The sequence below is a fragment of the Ctenocephalides felis genome, unplaced genomic scaffold (assembly GCF_003426905.1).
Source record: "Ctenocephalides felis isolate EL2017-DRISC unplaced genomic scaffold, ASM342690v1 CF-g0.4_SCAFFOLD_01170, whole genome shotgun sequence".
NCBI lineage: Eukaryota > Metazoa > Arthropoda > Insecta > Siphonaptera > Pulicidae > Ctenocephalides > Ctenocephalides felis.
This window is the reverse complement of record NW_020537324.1, coordinates 52960969-52980718: the sequence shown is the minus strand read 5'-3', so window position 1 is coordinate 52980718 and position 19750 is coordinate 52960969. Positions and strand designations below refer to the sequence as shown.

General features: G+C 28.0%; 2 protein-coding genes across 2 annotated transcripts in view; both read left to right on the top strand.

Annotated features, from left to right (window-relative positions):
- LOC113366380 (furin-like protease 2) overlaps positions 1-7057 on the top strand; it is a 197640-nt gene extending 190583 nt beyond the window's left edge. The window contains exons 7-20 of the mRNA XM_026607980.1: positions 806-981; positions 1128-1278; positions 1461-1848; positions 1933-2132; positions 2382-2600; positions 2880-3067; positions 3211-3367; positions 3768-4042; positions 4164-4402; positions 4499-4736; positions 5224-5419; positions 5822-5934; positions 6314-6513; positions 6793-7057. Of these exons, the coding sequence (XP_026463765.1) occupies positions 806-981; positions 1128-1278; positions 1461-1848; positions 1933-2132; positions 2382-2600; positions 2880-3067; positions 3211-3367; positions 3768-4042; positions 4164-4402; positions 4499-4736; positions 5224-5419; positions 5822-5934; positions 6314-6513; positions 6793-6978 (2926 nt within the window). The 3' untranslated portion in view covers positions 6979-7057. The remainder of the gene's footprint in view (positions 1-805; positions 982-1127; positions 1279-1460; positions 1849-1932; positions 2133-2381; positions 2601-2879; positions 3068-3210; positions 3368-3767; positions 4043-4163; positions 4403-4498; positions 4737-5223; positions 5420-5821; positions 5935-6313; positions 6514-6792) is intronic.
- Positions 7058-8585: 1528 nt separating this feature from the next.
- Positions 8586-18548, top strand: LOC113366382. Its single transcript, XM_026607982.1, has 14 exons — positions 8586-8717; positions 8792-8965; positions 9202-9531; positions 10049-10362; positions 10421-10616; positions 11419-11679; positions 11836-12058; positions 12375-12670; positions 13450-13743; positions 14058-14201; positions 15868-15996; positions 16064-16241; positions 17724-17839; positions 18109-18548. The coding sequence occupies exons 3-14, from the start codon at positions 9462-9464 to the stop codon at positions 18414-18416; spliced, it is 2529 nt and encodes an 842-aa protein (XP_026463767.1). The 5' UTR covers positions 8586-8717; positions 8792-8965; positions 9202-9461; the 3' UTR covers positions 18417-18548.
- The last annotated feature ends 1202 nt before the right edge of the window (positions 18549-19750 follow it).

Sequence of the window (19750 nt, the reverse complement as noted above, 5' to 3'; positions counted from 1 at the left end):
GTTTCACTTGTATTGACAAGATGAAGAATCGATAAAATTTTCATGAAGGTAGGTCTAGCGGTTTCGGAGATATGGAGGAAAAAGTAAAAAAATGAGCCATTTGGCGGTCAAAAATGATCATTAGACATACGAGTATGCACATCAAATTATCAGATATTTTATAGAGATTTTAACAATAAGTATACATTTTGTTAACATTCCTATGGGTTCCGTACCAATGCTTATGCGTTAGACAGCGACGCGGCACTTACGCGCTTTATATTTTGTCCTTATGCAGTTAAAACAGTACGATTGCTTTGAAAAAAGTTTAGATCTTCCACAATATGTCAAAATAAAGAAAAATTATTTTTTCAAAAAAAAAACAAAAAAAAAATTAAAAAAAATTTTTTTTTTAAAAAAATTTTTTTTTTCAAAAAAAAGTAATTTTTTGGCCAATTTATAGTTTCTCAAAAATCTTATTTTTTCAAAGTAATTTTTTTTTCAAAAATGTTAATCGTTTTTTAAAAAATAATAATTTTTGGTACGGGAAGTTCCAGCAATTTGCCTTAAGGCACGATGCCTTAATTGCCTTAAGACAGAATTCCACTTACAGCTAGTTTATATAATGTAATGCAATTAGTTCTTACATTGACTAATTATATACTGAGAACACGTAAAAAAGAAACTGTCTCCTTTTGCAATAATGTTTTTATCACGAAATAACTATTAGATGTTTCAATATTTAATTAATGGAAAAATGATATATAGTGTGAATTTGCCTTATTAAATAAATATTATAATAATTTGTTAAATTCTATATTCTCAGATATAAACCATGGTACCTGGAAGAATGTTCTTCCACTTTAGCTTCAACATATAGTTCTGGTACACCAGGCCATGATAAAAGCGTTGCAACAGTCGATATGGACGCTCGTTTGAGACCAGATCACATCTGCACGGTCGAACATACCGGAACATCTGCTTCTGCACCTTTGGCAGCAGGTACGTTATACATTTTAAAATGAGATAATATTGTTTTGAATATTTTTAATGTTATATCATGAATTATTGTATACTTTTCTTTAGACGATATCTATGCAGTAAATTTTATTTTATGTGCCTTATTGACATGAAAAATATCATTTCAGGTATTTGTGCGCTAGCGTTGGAAGCAAATCCAGCACTGACATGGCGTGATATGCAATATCTAGTAGTGCTGACTTCCAGATCTGCTCCCTTGGAGAAGGAAGCAGGATGGATTTTAAACGGCGTCAAGAGGAAAGTCAGTCACAAATTCGGGTACGAAATTCAAAATAACAAAGAACTATTAGAAATGTTATGCTGATTATAGTAGACTTGGACAAACAAAGATGAACCAAACAATTTTTTTTTAATTATTTTATCGAACAACTGCCACCAGGACGTTTTATTGCACATAATCGTTTTTGTGTTAATATGATGTTTATATTTCATTTCTTCAGATATGGTTTGATGGACGCGGGAGCAATGGTCAGTTTGGCCGAACAATGGACTACAGTACCCCCTCAGCATATCTGCAAGAGCCAAGAAATTGCGGAAGAGCGCCTAATCGAACCAACTTACGGAAATACACTTGTCGCACACATGGATGTGACAGGTTGCAGTGGAACTCTTAATGAAGTTCGGTTTCTTGAGCATGTGCAGTGCAAAATTACTTTGAGATTTTTCCCGCGAGGCAATCTGAAAATTTTACTGACTTCTCCAATGGGTACAACATCAACGCTACTTTTTGAAAGGCCACGGGATGTCGTCAGCTCTAACTTTGACGATTGGCCATTCTTGAGCGTCCACTTTTGGGGAGAGAAGGCCGACGGACGGTGGACTCTACAGGTACACATGATAAAACAATATAAGAAAATTCAAATTTTGTTATTCATAATATAAAAAGGAAAAAATATTATTGTTTATTTTTAGGTAATAAATGCAGGCAATAGACGGGTCAATCAAGCTGGTATATTGAAGAAATGGCAGCTAATATTCTATGGCACAAATACAAATCCAATTCGTCTTCGATCACCAAATCCTAGCTTCCAATTTCCTGGCCAAGACGCGCTTCGGAGAGTTGTTCCCCAACCACCACAATACTTCACCGATTTTAACACTGGTACCTACAGGTAAACATAGAAAATATTAATAATATAGCAATTTCAGTTATAATTGCAATATTACAAAAGTTTCAAGTATGAGCGAACTTGACAATACATTACAATATTAATATAGCAATGTATTGTATTGTATATTGTAAATATTGTATTAGAATAGTAAAATTGCAGTTGTTGCATTTCAATTCTCTGAAATTCTGTATACTTGTTTGTAAATTTTTTATCTATATATATACTATGTCATGTTCTTTTTATTTCCAGAAACTATCCAGACTTATTTGGCGCAGGAAGTGATCCAGAAGTAGCAATAGTTTCACCAGATGATGGAATGTTAGCGCAAGCGTCAGCGACTAATGTCGTTGTTAATAACAAAACTGAAACATTCCATAATAATTGTGATGAGCAATGCGATGAACAGAAAGGTTGCTACGGCCCAGGACCAGGACAATGTATTGCTTGCAAACACTACAAATTAGACCAGTAAGTGGATTATTTCTTGATTTTGTTTCTAACTAAAATTATTTTCTTGGGTAAATTTGAAAGTTTTACATCCAATTCTTATTATTTATTATTTCAAGTTGATTTTAAATCATAAAAATGTAAATTCTAAATGTATAACTCAAATTATTTTTTAAATATCAATTTTTTAGTAATACGGACTATAAATATTATTTACAGATTATAATCAATGTTAAATTTATGATCAGCAGTGATTTTATTTTTTTTTCAAATAAATAAAGTTTTTTATTTTATTTATAGAACTTGCGTGTCAAAGTGCCCACCTCGTAGTTTTCCCAATCAACAAGGAATTTGCTGGCCATGTCACGCTTCATGTGAAACTTGTGCAGGAGCAGGAATGGACAGTTGTTTAACATGTGCTCCTGCTCATTTACGAGTACTTGATCTTGCCGTTTGCTTGCAACAATGTCCTGAGGGATACTTCGAAAGTAAGAAAGAAAAATGAAATATTTTATTTTTTATCTGTAATATTTATTGAACTGTAAATTAAATTCAAAACTAACATTTCTAATCAAACTGGAAATGTGATTATTTAATATGATAGATTGTAAAATATTTCACTAAAATGCAGATACAGAACAAGGCACATGCGTACCATGTGGACCTACTTGTGGATCTTGCCAAGATCGACCAGACAACTGTACCAGCTGTGATCATCATTTAGTTATGTACGAGAATAAGTGCTACGCCGCATGTCCTCAAGACACATATGAAACTGAAGACTACAAGTAAGTTTTATTAATAATCATATTTTTTGCAATATCATTGCATTGTGTCTAGGTTGCAAACAATTGTTTATAATCTGAATTCACAATTCAATGTAGTTTTGCTATTTAAATTAGTATTTGGAAATTTGAATGTTGGTGTTCTAGTTGTAATAATTTATTTTGATTAAAAAAAACTTTAACATTTTTTATATTTACATAACTTTGTAATTTATTTTTTTAAGTATTTAATTTTATATGGATTATTAAAGATGTAACATAATAATATTTTATTTAGTAATTGCTTGATAATTTTTATTTTGTATGAGATTTGATAATTTTGGAAAGTGTAGTCACCCTCAAAATATTCTCATGATATTGTATCATTTCCAATTCCTACTTTTCATAATTTTTCATCTTATAGTTGCGCCCAATGTCATCCATCCTGCGGAACGTGTACTGGACCATCTGAAACACAATGCGTGACTTGCAAACCAGGATTGCTACATCATGAAGGCGCATGTTTGAGTTCTTGTCCAGCCAACTTTCGGGCCGACAAGAAACGACGCGAGTGTGTTCCATGTCCATCAGGATGTACCAGCTGCGAATCGTCTGGCATGTGCACGGATTGCGCAGAAGGCTGGGATGCTGATAAAAAGGGAAAATGTTGGCCGAATGGAGCTGAAAAATGTGAACAGGGTAATTGAATTATGTTTTATTTAAAAAGATAATTGGTAATTAGGATTTTTATCTATGCACAAATTATTGTTATCGTTTATATGTGGACTTCTAAATATTAAAATACTTTAATTTTTGTCAGGTGAATATTACGCCGATGGTAACTGCCATCCATGTCACTCGACGTGTGAAAGCTGTTTTGGACCTTCCAAGTCTGATTGTCTGAGCTGCGAACAATCTCTCAGGTTGCAAAATTCAAACTGTGTGGGTGAATGTACAGATGGTCATTTTCCCGAAGGTGGCGGATGTTCACCCTGCCTGCACACCTGCACGCAATGCGTTTCTAGACAAAATTGTACAGCATGTGCTCCTGGCCTACAGGTTAGTGAAATATGTAAAATATTGTATATTTCAGACTATATCGATATTTATGAAGGGACATATTCAGTTTTTTTAAATTTATTTTATTACCAACAGCTGCAAACAGGCGAATGTCGAGCCACGTGCGCCGATGGATACTACAACGATCGTGGAGGATGCTCCCGTTGTTACATCAGTTGCCAAACCTGCAGCGGACCACGAAGAGACCAGTGCGTACGATGTCCCACAGGATGGCAAATAGCAGCTGGAGAATGCAGACCAGAATGTCCTGCCGGGTTCTACCGGGGCGCATACAACTGCCAGAGATGTCATCATAGCTGTCGCAATTGTAAAGGTAAACTATCTGAAAATAGAATAATAAATACATCAAGATTGATATGATGTAAATATAAATACGATTATATAAAATCATATACTTGTACAGATGGTAATTAACTGATTTATTGATTACCATCATTTATCATCTGTACAAGTTAGTTTTTCTTGCCTTCATTGATGTGTTCTTTATATTTAATTTAGTGTTAACAATTATGATAGTTTCTCGAACTATAATTTATTTTTTATTGAAAGATAGCCCACAGAGTAGCTCGAGCTTCTGGATCTAGAAGGGCTTAAAAATACAGTTTTGTATAATAATAAATAAATAATATAAAATACTAACACTAAGTATACACTTTCTAAATTGTAATAATTATTATAAATTATACTTGTTTATTATCATATATAAGACATTTTTATTCCAACTGTTTTGAAACCAGGTTGATTATACGATACGTAGATGTTACACAATTAATTTCTGATTTAATCTTTTCCATTTTCAGATGAAGGGCCTTTATCTTGTACAAGTTGTCCTCCAGGGCATATGCTTGATGGTGGGCTTTGCATGGAATGTTTAGGCTCTCAATATTATGATCCCCCAACACAGCTCTGTAAAACTTGTGATTCAAGTTGTCGCACATGCAATGGTCCTGGAAAATTTAGTTGTGTATCATGTACATCTCCTCTTCACTTAGACAAGTAAGTAATATATCCAACTATTATAAAATTATTAAAATAGATGCAAGAGCTTAATTACTTTGAATGTTTCTGACCAATTATCAATAAGCATCAAAAATTGGTATATAAAACACAGGATGAGCAGATCTTGGTCTGTTACAAAATTTCAAAAGAAACACTTACTTGTATTTAAGTATCCCAGAATTCTATAAGTCGCATTTTTGTTTTTCAGGCAAGTTTCTTGGGTGTTTTTTATGCATGACTAAATAAATACTACTATATAAATAAATAAATTCATTATAATATTTAGGAGTTGCCTTAGGAGACGTATTTGAAGATGATACATGCATATAACATTTAATTTATTAAATATTATTATTTGAATCTCCTTTGTGTTTATTTGAATATTTATTATTAATACAGGTTGAATAATCAATGTGTGCCATGTTGTACAACAGAACAAGAGTCTACAACTTCATCACAAGATTCCACTGCACTTGTCGATCAGACTTGTTGCCATTGTGATCCCAATACAGGTATAAAAATTAACTTTCAATTTGTAACAGTTGAAAATTTTAAATTAATTGTAAGCTTTAAATCACAGAATTATTTTCTTTTATTTTTCTCAAAAAAGTAAAATTTTCTTTTTATAAATGTATATTAATACGAACAATTTATCTCGCTTGAATCATCCAAATCGGTTATCCTATTAGTCTATTATTTTATTTATTTTCAAATAAATAATTATATTTAATGAATTCCAATAACATACTCTAAATATAGATTATAAAGTATATAATATATAGTAATTGATAAAATAATGTAATGTTTTGCAATGGATATATATATTTGTTATATATCTTTTTGTTTAAAAGATTTTTTCATTTTATTTATTTTATTTACAATATTTTTCAGGAAGTTGTAAAAATTCTTCACCTGCTGGGAAAAGAAGAATTGCTTTGGGTTTAATAGAAACTGAACAAATGATTCAAAAATCAAAAGATATTAACCAACAATCGGTTTCAAGTTATATATTGAATGGTTTACCATCATTGACTGTTGCTGCAGTAATTGTTATGATATTAATATTTGTAACAATATTTGCAACTTTCCAGGTGAGTTGTAATTAAGTAAGAACAACTTTTACTTTGTAGAATTAGACAAGAACTTATTGTCACAAAGAATTTCCGTACCTGTTGCTCTGTTGATAAATGATGAATTGATGATTGTGCAACAAAAATTAAAATTTTTGAGAAATGTCTTAGGAGAGTTTAAATTTATAATAGTTGAAGTCGTAAATAGAATATTTTAATAGGTTTTCTTACTTTTATTAATAAAAGTTAAAATTTATTTGTGTATTATATATGCTAGATTCTTAATAAATATTCTTTCAGAGAATGCATACCAATCGCGTTAGCTACAGCAAATTACCAACTATAAATACATCTTCCCACATGATAGATGAAATATCAGAATGTGATAAACTAGATGGAGATTATTTAGTCAGTGATACTGATGAAGTAGATATATTTTCACAAGGAGAGCATTTATTAGGAGAAAATAATGAATGTCGGACGTAGCCTACAAAACATTGAATTTGAACAAAATGGTGAATCTATAGGATGAATTTTCTTTAATGCAGTAAATATGTGAATATTTGCGCGACTCACAAACTGTAAATTATTTTATTATTGAGGTTTAAATTTGTTAAAAATATTCCATATTTTATATGTATAAATATTTATATTTTTTATTTTATATACATTAACTGTATGCTAGCAAATAGAGTCATATTTTATTTTAAAATAAGGCTGTATTTACTATAAAAGTTTTTTAAATATGACATGAATTTAGATTTTTAAAGTAAATTTAATTAATGTGTGAATATTTGTAAATTTTAACTTATTGTAGACGTGATAATTTTTAACTTGTTATTGTACAGAACAAATTTTAAAATATGGTTTGTGATCAGGGAGAAAATGTCATAATAATATTAATATTATAAAATTTATATAATAAAAAAAAATAAGGCAAATATTGTACTAAATATAATGTTTTTACATTGACTTCATAGACCTATTTGTAATTATTAAATATAAGAATTTGTAATATAGCTAATTGTGTATTATAAGAAATGATATGTATAATTTAATATTTTGTTAAATTATTAATATCATTACTGAATTTTTGTAATTCATATTTAACAAAAAGTATAGTAAATGTGATATATTTGTATAAAAGATACAACTTCATGAATTACTATTTTCTTAACAATATATATAAACTTCTTCAAAAATTGTTTCAATTTATTTATAACTGTGCCAGCTTAATGCTATAAAAATAATAAAACTTAGCCAGTAAATAAAATTTATATTGTATCTTACATTTTAACTCTGGTTGTATCACTAAAAAAAACTAAATATAATATAATAGAACTTATTTTGATGATAAACCAGTTTCTGAATATATTTATTTTATTCTTACAATCGTGCTGCAATTGTGTTTTTATATTTAAAAATAGATAATATGTTTTTTGTAATTATATATCATAAATAAAACTGAGATCGATATTTGACATTACATATTTTGTTTGCTGAAAATACATAATTCAATTTTTATAATGGAAGGAAAACAACTTTTATTATTAGTCTTATTATTTAATATTAGTGTATTCTATCAAATTTGTTTGTAAATTATAAATTAATTTCTAATAACTAAAATATTTGAAAGAAACTAAAATTTAAATTACAATAAATAATTTTAGTTGTTAGAAATTAATTCGTTCAAAATTGCCGATACATAATGTGCTTATTTTACTAACAAAATTTAAAAAAAAACAACAAATAAGAATTTCTATTCCTTATAAATGTAATGAAAAAAGTAAAATTGAAAACTATAATAACAGAATAATGGAGATTATGTGAACAATATGATTTGTATTGAAAATTGTGACAAGGCAGTTGATATAGAAATGATTTCCATATGACAATGGGCAAGTATGAATATAATATTGAATTACTATATATAATGATTAGCAAATATCAATAAAAAGTCGTTTTCAAACATTTAAAATTAACCGCCAAAATAATTTTTGTTTACTAATTTTCAATCCATATCCGAATCGTATCAAACTTCAATTGACATTTATAAATTGAACAAATATGTAATCAAGAGCAATTGTTTTATTGTCGGTTTGAGTTTGTCGGTTTGTACTTCATGTTCAATTTGTTGATTATTTATTTATTAGAACGTTGCGTTTCGATTTTAATGTTAGATAATTATTTTAAGCCGAAGGAGCATATTTCGTGGCATAAATAAGGTAAAAAAAAGTGCACACGTTAATAGTCCTTGTCATATATTTTTCCATCGAGAAATATAAAAACTTTTTTGCAGAAAAAACTACAAGCATCGAAAACTAGTATTTTGAAGTCTGCTTGATTCCATGGATTATTTATATTTCATATATTTTATAACCTAATAAGAAACTCATGCCATCGAAAGTGACAGAAGCATATCCGCTAAGTTCCAATGTAATAATATTTTAGGAAGTATTTTTAAATTAATGAGGTAATTGATTATCCTAGATTATTCTATTAAATTATTACGGCCGTCGATAAATCATGTCAAAATCACATATCACTGTCATCTTCGCGCCATTATTAATTCACAAATGTTTTTCATTAATAATGTCTTAGTAACAAATGATGTAATGAATTAAACACTGGATGTTTAGAAGCTGTTAATATTGCTTTTCGTTAAAAAAATATTTTTTTATTAATTGTTTCTTTATTTTCTGCTTGCAGGTGAAAGAGCAAAACCTTGACATATATATTTTACAAACTCAAATGTCAACCGAATAATAAAGGGGATGAAATCATTCCTAATATTTTTTTAAATATAACAATAAATGTCAATTATTTGTTTGGGCATTTATTGTTCCACCATGAAAATATTGGTCGATATGTGATCATAAAATATAAAATGCTTTCCTGATTTAAATTCTTGTGTGCTTTTGGCAATAACGATCGCTGTTGAAAAAAATTCTAATTTGATTGTCATTTGAATGAGAATGTATCACACATATTATCCTCAAATAGTTTATACAATAAATTCACAAGAAACTGGAATCACAGGTAAAGTTATCATTTAATTCATATCTTATTAATCAAGAAAGCTTTTTTATATATGAGATGTGAACTGGATTCTTAAGTCTTACATGTATTTACAGCTTTAATATGTGTTTCAGAGTCAAAGTCTATCATATTTTTTCAAATAGATTCATTTGTATAATAGCACATAATATTAAAATCAAATAAAATTATATTTTGTTAATATCTTTTATACCCATGATTTTGATAATCCTGTTATACTTATCTTCATTCTCTTTTCTATATTTGTTTTAATTTTTTCTCAAATTTCATAGCAACTTTAGTTTAACTAAATTTATATGCAATGTTAATTGTGAGACATAAATAATATGAAATTGAGTGCTAATAAGATTTTTACAATAATTACAAATAGGTACATAATAGATCAACATATATTTATAACTTACATAATATAATCTAATGCACAACAACATACAAATGAAATAGTTGCTTTTTAACAATATGAACAATTTTTATATTGACTATTGAAAATAATTTTTAGGTCCGTCAAATATTTCACTTTATGACGGAATCCAATTTTTATCATTGACTAACTCACAGAATAGTAAGGATTATATTAACAATACAGTTAAAATGGCTGGTGTGACTGTTTCATCTACTCAACCAAATTATAATCGAGAAGGAATTGCTCTCAACCAAGCAAAACTTCATAATAATAAGGCAATGAATCAGCAACAGCAAAATGTGGATTCAAAAAGTCAAAGCAACAATCATGGCTCAGAAAATATGCATTTCAATTACCGTGGCCCACATAGATTTTTTCATAACTCCATGAATAATGATATCAATAAGCAGGTGAGATTTATTTCTTTATTTTCAAAACACTATAATTCTAGCACAAACTCAATTTTAGTATTGCAATGCAAATAAAGAGAGAAAATATAATAATTATCAAGGAGTGTACAATAAGCAGCCAAGTAATAAGCAAAATGCTCATAACATGGAGAAAGTACAAAATTCACACAAAACAAATTTTAATGTTAATAAGTCCGAAAATTATAATCACAACAATAATTATCAACATCACAATCGAAATAATCATGGTACAGGTAATAAAATTTGTTTTACTTCTTTAAATAGTTTAGTATAACACTTATGATCCTATTACTTATTATTACCTCATATTTGTTTTGAAATATTTCATGAAAACTAGATCTCACTAAATTATTTTCTGTATTTTCATCCTTTTTGTTTCTTGATTTCCAATTAAAATAAAATATGTAAATTTGAAACTTTGAAGCCTTCTTGATTGAATTAATTAATCTTTTTAAATTTAATATCAGAAATTCTTTGAATTTATTGAGATTAAAAGATGTATCACAAGAGGAGAAGTCATCTTAAAGGCAAGACCAATTACATTTCTATAACTTCAGTTCAGAATTTTAAATTAAACTTTCAATACAAAATAAATTTATAATTAATTGATCAATTTAAAGAAAAAAATAATCAAAAACAAATGTTGAAAATAGATCATTAAATATTCCAATACTATTACATTTTTATTTTGAAATTAGCTTATGTGAAGTAAACATGATAATTTTGCCACATAAATTGTATAATTTGAATAAATACAGCTTTTATTCAGTAAATTATCAGTTTGATTATTATTATTACAAGTATTTCTGGATGGTTTCATGGAACATTTAAAAAAATTAAATGTATAGTGATAGTGGTAAAATGTACATATGTATTTTATTTCAAAAATTTACATTTCTTTGATCTAATTAAAATTTACCATAATAATTTTCTGGCCACAAGGTTGATTTTGCAATTCATTAATTTATATCTCATTAACATAGGCATAAATAATGAGAGCTTAAAATGTTCAATAAAATGCATATTATTAATTAGGCTACAAACGAAATTGGTGTTGGCAAAATAGGCAACGAAATCAGAACAAAAATGTTCTAAACGTGGATAGTGTAAGTAGTTCATCATCATCGTCTTCGACAAGACAATCATCCGTTTCACCAGCACCTGCAGAAATCAATTCAACCTGTGTTAAGAAAGATGTTGAAAATTGCCATAATGGAGCAACAACAGGAACACAAATAACACCCAGAAAATCTCCAACACTAGGGGAATTTATGCTTAAACCACTGATTGATAGAGGTATGCATCATAAATAATTGATTTTATTAAATATAATGTACTAATTTTAAGAACATGTATGAAACTTGTTTTATATGCTATGAGTGTAAATTAAATGGTATATATTTAGATATTTTTCAAATAAATTCCTTATAAAAAATAACAATATCTTTTTAGAGCAAGTGAAAAACTGTTCGAAAAGTTTATCCTTGAAGAAGAGCAACTATGGTTCAGACCCTTATCTGAACAATGCATGCTTTATAGCTGAATCATGGCCGGACCAGTATGACTATGGAAATCATCAGTATTATCATCACAAAGGCTTCCGAATAAATCAAAATTGTGATCAAGGAAATCAATATATGTACAATAATGGATATGGAAATTCAAATAAGAAAGGGTATTCAAACAATACAATTTAATTAAATTGATTTTTCAAATAATACATTAATTTGACTCACAGAATTATTTTTTTGAAAAGAATTCAGTGCTAAGCAGAATAGTTTTGCTTATTTCAGGAATTAATCATAATTTTACATTAGTATTTTTCTGAGGAATACCATAGATTTATTTTATTTTTTAGAAGCAAGTTAAATCATTAATATTTTATGATCTTGTTTGATAATAAATGTTTGATACTAAACTCTAAATACAAAGAAGAAATGTAAAACTTGAAAACTATTATGCTGATATCAATATTATATTATTTTTTCCAGTAATCCGCATAAAAAGCAATTTTCAAATGTTACAAAAGATCATCGGCTTGGAGTGTGCTACCAAAAAACTAGAATGTATCACTTGGCACTACAGAGAGAACCAAATTCTGGTTGGGACTACTCTAAACCTATAGGACATAGTATTCCATACAGTTTGCACAATTTACTGGATTTATATAACTATTATAATTTGACCCCACTGGAAAGTTTGCCATATTATTCTAAGAACTTCTTCGTTCCGGCTGATAGATTTATCTTAAAGCTACTGATGGATGATGAAAATATTCCACAAATTGGTAAGATCTATATATTATATATATATATATATATATATATATATATATATATATATTTGTGATTATACACATTTTAGCTCTTAATATTGTCTTTTAGATAGTGTGCAATTCAATTCAAGTTTTGTATGGAAATAGCATGGAAAAATTGTCAAGAATTTAAAGAATGTTTTTTAGATATAATTTAGCGAACAACAGATGAATGAATTTTATTCAAAATTCGACACTACGAAACAAATTATAAAAAACTTGTTTTGCAGAGCCGCGAATTTTCAATAAAAAATGACACAAATATTCACTTTTAATTCATTTGTCGCTAAGATATACCTAAATAATTTTTTTTTTATTTTCAAAATTTTCAAAATTTTTTCCATGCTATTTCCATACGAAGTTTGGTTGAATTGCTCACTATCTAAAAATTAATGTTTTTTATGAATTTGGAACCATTTGAGCCCTTGGGAGCAAGGAAATTTGAAAATGTCCATATTAAGGACCACCCTAATATATATATATATATATATATATATATATAAATTTGGCAATTATTTGGATTTTACAAAAATAGCCAAGTCAAAACCATATATATATTTCAATAAATATACATTTACATTTTCTACCAGGGGAAAATATAACTTTCCATTCTGCAATATATCAAAATTTATTTGCTAACTACCTTTATATTCATTAATGAAAATTGCCAAATCTATATTATCTATAAATAGTAAAATCATGAAACACTAAAATTATATGGATTGGATAATTTATACATGGTCTATTTTCAGATTTGAATAAAGACAAACTGTCACAGGCAATTTGGGATAAATTTTCATCAGTTCAACAAACTAAAGAAACTTATAGAAGTAAACTAATGCTATGGAAATACTTATTTTTATTTATTAAAAATTTCCATGCTCGATATAGCTTATTTCTTGTTGGATCTACAATGACTGGCTTTGCATCAAATTCGTCTGATGTTGATTTTTGTTTAATTGTTAAGAATTCTGAAATTGATCAACGTAATGAAGCACAAATGCACTTGGACAATTTGTATAGGTTAATATTAAATAATGCAGATGGTAAGTGATTTTCAAATATTTATTGCAAATTATTTATCCACAAATATTGTTTTTTTTATTTTGCATATCATATTAAAATTATACTGTTATTATATTTATCTATAATACAAATATAATACATACGAGATTCTATAGTAAATTTTATATTTTCTCCTTATGTTTCACTTATTTTATATTTAGAACATACAATATTTTATTTGCATTGATCAATTGAAAAAAAAATTTAATAGTGTTTTACTCTTTCTTTATTTAATTTTGATATTAAAATAATAGATGTTTTATAATTTTTATTAATGTGTTTTTTTCATTTTCAGATTATTTCAAAGATGTTCGATTATTTCCAGCTAAGGTTCCTATTCTTCGATTTCATGATATTGCACAAAATTTAGATGTTGATCTGAATTGCAATAACTTTGTTGGCATCAGAAACACTCATCTTTTACATTGTTACAATCAAAGTGAGTTTAATATTTTAAATATTATCATATTAAGTTAAAAGCTACTCTCTTCTTATTTGATTGAACATTTAAATAGCAATAATACATTCATTGGTATTTGAGAATTGAATTATTTACTAAAAGTTATTACTTCTTCAGTCGTACTTAGTACAATTTTTATCTAAATACTGGTTTAAACTATGATTAAAAGCGTGCAGAAATTAAATTCAGTAATAAGATTATTAAGCAAATGGTCCAGAAATATACATCAACTTTTCATCATATGTTTTCATTTTATTCTATTTATATTGGAGCATTGGATTAGACTGTTTACAAAATGAAAAGGATTAAATAAATATACTATACATATTTTCTTTTTTTTTATAATACATGAATTACAGGATATTGATACTGGTTAATAATATCCTGATCATCATCATGACCAATGAATTTTTGTATAACTATTTTAGTTCGAATTATTATTAAAATACCAAAGAAGAAGTTAAGTCATTTTGAATATCTCGATGCCAAAATTGAAAAGTATGTGACTGTGTGTTTCTGCATGTGTATGTAAACCAAAATTTGGCCTTTTACCGAAATTTGACCTTCATTATTTTTTTAAAACTTCTGAATTAATTTAAAAAATTCAAAATTCAAATGAAACTCGATATATAATGACCATATATAAAAATGGTATCAAGACTAGCATTATTTAATTTTGTACGACGATCGCCAAAAGCATTAGCAAATTAAAATTCTTAACAAAGCTTTGTTGTTAAAATTGATTTTAATTTTTAAATTTTCTTTGTTTTGAGTTTTTTTGGAAATTATGAACTGTTTTTCAAAGCAATTGCGCTGCGTAGCTAGTTTAGAGCCGAAATATTGTATTATAATAATATAATAAGCGCGTAAGCGCCTTGTCGCAGTCTTATGTAAACAAAATTTGTACTCGTTATTAAAATCTCTATAAAATATCTGATAATTTGATGTTCAATATGTCTAATGATTATTTTTGACCGCAAATGGAATTTTTTGTCACTTTTTGAACTCGATTCCCGAAACCCTACCTTGCTAAAAATTTAATCAATTCTTTATTTTGTCAATACAAATAAAATGTTTTGAATTATTGAAATCGGACTCTGGTCTCTCAAAAATTGATTTACCATTTTTGGCACTTTTTGCCCCATATATTCGAAACGGCTGGATATGCTTCTGCCAAAAACTAATCAGCACGACTCCTTATCAGTAGAGATCTAATGTTTTTTTAATTATTGTAATCGGTTGATGAGTGTTCTCGAAATCGTCGACGAAAAATAGTATCCGCACGTCGGTTTTCTAAGGTATGCTAAAATATTCAGAAGAGTTTGAAACGTAAAGATATATAAACATTTTCATTATCGATTTTTACGATTACTATATATAACTTACAGGAAGTTAAAAATCATTAATTTTATTCGAAGCGCGAAAGAGATTACGCAACAATTACAAAATATAATAATCTACAAAAGTGTCTTCTTATTTTATTTTATTACTAGACATTTATGTATGTTATGATTTTTTTAATAGAGCTACAGATATATTATTGTTCGAAAGATATTAGAAATAGCATTGATAGTTTTCATACAACTTTTCTTAAGGCAAAATGCTACTTACATTTAATCACTCTTTATTTTGATAATTTCAACAGTGAATTGGAGATTGAAGCCTTTAGTGATACTAGTCAAGCAATGGGCACGAGGAAACCAAATGAATAGTGCTAGAGAATCAACCATATCGAGTTATTCTTTAACTTTAATGGTCATTCATTATTTGCAATGTAAGTATTTTGTAGTTTTTAGAGTGCTATTTCACAATACATCTATTATTATTTTTTCGAATTTCAGGTGGCGTTAAACCTCCAATACTACCCTGTCTACATGCTATGTATCCTGGAAAATTCGAAAATTACACCGATATTCATACAATAGATATCCATGAAAGGCTTGAACCATACAAAACAGACAATAATCAGTCACTTGGAGAGTTACTACTTGGATTCTTTGATTATTACGCAAACTTTGAGTAAGTTCATAAAATAATTTCTAATTATGTAGTACTGTGATGCCTCGCATATCGGTAGTATATGTTAATAAAACTAATTCGTTCTGTAATATAAAGTATGGTCTTCTAATGTAAAATACAGTTGTACCCCGACTTACTGAAATATGAGTGTTTCGAAATACAAGCTGGAAAATGAGCAATTAGTTGCTCCGGCATATGTTCAAAATTCAATATACGAGCTTTGAGCGAGTAAGAGTTTTCTAGAAAAACTATATGTGCAAAAAACGGCAGTTTTTGAGAGAACTAATCAACCGATTTGAATAATTCAAAAAACTTTCTGCTTGCTTTGACAAAATAATTGCTTTTGGAAAAAAAAATTTTCATTTTTTTTTTATTTCCAAAGTTTGAAGCTCACTTATATGCTTTAAATAAATAATTTTAACTTTGTAATTCGATTTATACAACTCTTATATATATTAGAGATTGTTACACTGTTTATAATAATCTATATGAAAACATATAATATTTTTTGAATATTTCGTTATGGTGCAGAAAGTTCCAGCGATTTGCCTTAAGGCACAATGCCATACACAACTAATTTTAATGTTAATTGTGTAGTAACGATTTATCCACGCGAACATATGGATTATTTTAACTTTCGAAATTTTAACTTCATATTAATAATGATTGTTCAATTATATAAAATATAACAAATATATTATGTTGAGTTCGCGTTTTTTTAATTTTTTTGATATTCAAAGAACTTAACATAAACCACAGTGCTGGAATGAATCAATGGTATTCCAATGCATTTATATGGGAAAAATAGATTCAAGGAACGAGTGATTTGACATACGAGCGTGGCTACGAAACGAATTAAACTCGTTTAATGGGATACCGCTGTATATTATATTATAATTAGTTATTTTATTGCTTTATATGCGTATTAAATTTTTTATCAGTTATATAAAAAAGTGGTTGTGCTCCCTTTGACCTAATTAGCTTCTAAAGAAGCTGTTGATGGTTGTTTGTTTTTCTTTCTTATTTAAGACCTGCCCAAAAGAGTGAGGCACAGATGTACAAATTGCTTATTCTATCAATCTCATCCAGGTTTAAAATCAACGGACCTGAATTTTTGCACTTATTTCTACTTAGCCAAAAAGTTTGTTGTGGAATCGTTTTCATTTTTTTTTTTTGATAATCTTTTTCTAAATTTTCCTCAAGGATCTTTCGGGTGAATAGCTGCATTATCGCATAGCAAGAGCTATTTAAGTGTAAGGTTTTTCAACAACAAATATTTTTTTCACTTTTTGAATAAAACTCAGCTCACCCAGACCTTCTGATTAGATTTTCATTTAGCACATCAACTTCATTTTTACTACAAATGATCATTGTGTGGTCCATTTTGCAAAGTGTTTATTATTCGAGGTGTACTTTGTGCGGGGCACCCACTCTATGTACTAATTTATCAGTATTCAAAGCATTATTAATCTATTATTTTAGTTACTCGGCGTGGGCAATATCCATAAGGCTTGCAAAACTGTTGAAAATTGATGATTGCAAAAATGAACAAATGCCAAAGAATGATCCGACACAATGGTTATACATTTGTATTGAAGGTATGCGAAATATTCATAATATATATTGTGGGCAATTTAATAAGTACTTAGCTGATTCTTTTTTATAATATTTTATTTCACTAAAATTTGCGGACACGACGCTGTTCAACAAAACTAGGTCCGATCCAGTTGAATTTTACCAGTAGCGCTGTATGAGGTTTTAGTTAATAGCTATCTGCCTAATTACTTGGCATTGAGACTAAATACTTATCACATTACCCACACCTGCTAATATGTATGCAATGAAACTAAATGGTTAAATATTTTAGAACCCTTCGATCGGACCAACACAGCGAGATCGGTCTATCTGTACAATATGTTTCTTTACATTAAGTCTGTATTTTCATTTTCATACATGAAGTTGAAACAAACTCATGATTTAGATCGGATTATGGATTTGGGATTACCAGTACCTGAATTGCAATCCTCGTCTCTTCCTGTAAAAAATATACCTTCGGGAAAAACTGAAACAAAGAAATCAAAATATAAAAATGGGTGTTGCCTTAGCAATGAAAATTCTGACCAAAAGATAGAATTATCAGCATGCGAATGCATACTAAAATTAATGATCGAATGAATTTCGAATTCAATATGTATATATATATATATATATCTTTTTATATTCATAAGAATCGTTTTTAAGAATTGCGGCTGTGATCTTATTAGTAGCAAATTGTTTTGCTTTAGTCACCACAAATCGAAATATGAATGTCGAAACATTTGTTAAAAAATCGCATTCATAATGTTACAGTTCTGGTTAATTTGTGGTTGATGCCAGAGATGTGTGACAATAATTTTATCGTTCGTGATTCTGGCTTCAGATTTAGTTTATAAATATTTATTTAGATTGTTTAACAAACAACATGTGTTGAAATTTCTTCGTTTAACTTTGATAGTATCAGAATATAATTTTCTTTATTATCCATATAAAGAAAATTGAATTCTGACTATCACAGATTGTTTTTGATAATATTTTGATATATAATTTATAAAGAAAAAAATAGAAAAAAATTTATAACAAGAAAAAGAAAAAAAAAAACAAAAAAAGTTTAAAAACAGAAAATACAAAAAAAAATAAAAACTAAGAAAACCGAAAGAAAATTCAGGACTCGAGGGAGTTTATTCGGGAGCAAAAATATTTTTTCAGCAGCTGTTAAGGCTGAATTTAGTCATTACGCTGCAATTATTTATGAATAAAAACATTTTATTCAATAAAGGAATATGGAAGAGAGAATTTGGCAATATTAATAACCAGACTTGATTGATTGCCAAAGAAATAAAATGCACAGCACAGTAATTAAATTTAAAGTTTTTAAAATATTTGTACATAGGGAAAGATTGTTAGCAGCTGCCTTATGGAGTCATTCCATTGAGTGGAAATTTGTGTTCATTTCAATATATTTAATATTATTCTATTTAAGCAAACTTCCATATTTCTCCATACTCATTGAAAATTATATAAAAGAGCATTAATTCATAATTTACCATAGAATGTGTTAGGTCCACCGACATATAAATGTTATGTGAATTGTTCATGTGCATCAATATTAACAAAACTTGTTGTAAACTTGAGTTGTATGGTGCATTATGTAATAAAAATTAATGCTACAAAGTTTGCTTTCATTTACAATATTAAACACAACATCGATAATAAGAATAAAAGCAGACAAGACAGTGTTGCAATGACAAAACTAGCAAATAATGAATATTTGTCTAGTGTGATTAAAAACTCTTTTGTATTATGTTGCAATCGACTTCCTACTTCAATATTTGAACAATGTGTTCAGGATTTACTTTCCTGTATTACAAGTTTCATTTTACGAAAGTTAAATATAAATAGTGTTAGAGAATCCACTATTTTATAGCATGGTTTTTATATCCCTGAAATATTAAAATAAACATCAAAAATAA

Excerpts from the sequence above, each read along its gene's own strand:
- LOC113366382 (XM_026607982.1), top strand. The coding sequence starts at position 9,462 with ATGAGAATGTATCACACATATTATCCTCAAATAGTTTATACAATAAAT. Across the intron at positions 11,680-11,835 it reads TAAACCACTGATTGATAGAG|AGCAAGTGAAAAACTGTTCG; the intron begins GTATGCATCATA and ends ATATCTTTTTAG. Across the intron at positions 13,744-14,057 it reads AATATTAAATAATGCAGATG|ATTATTTCAAAGATGTTCGA; the intron begins GTAAGTGATTTT and ends TTTCATTTTCAG.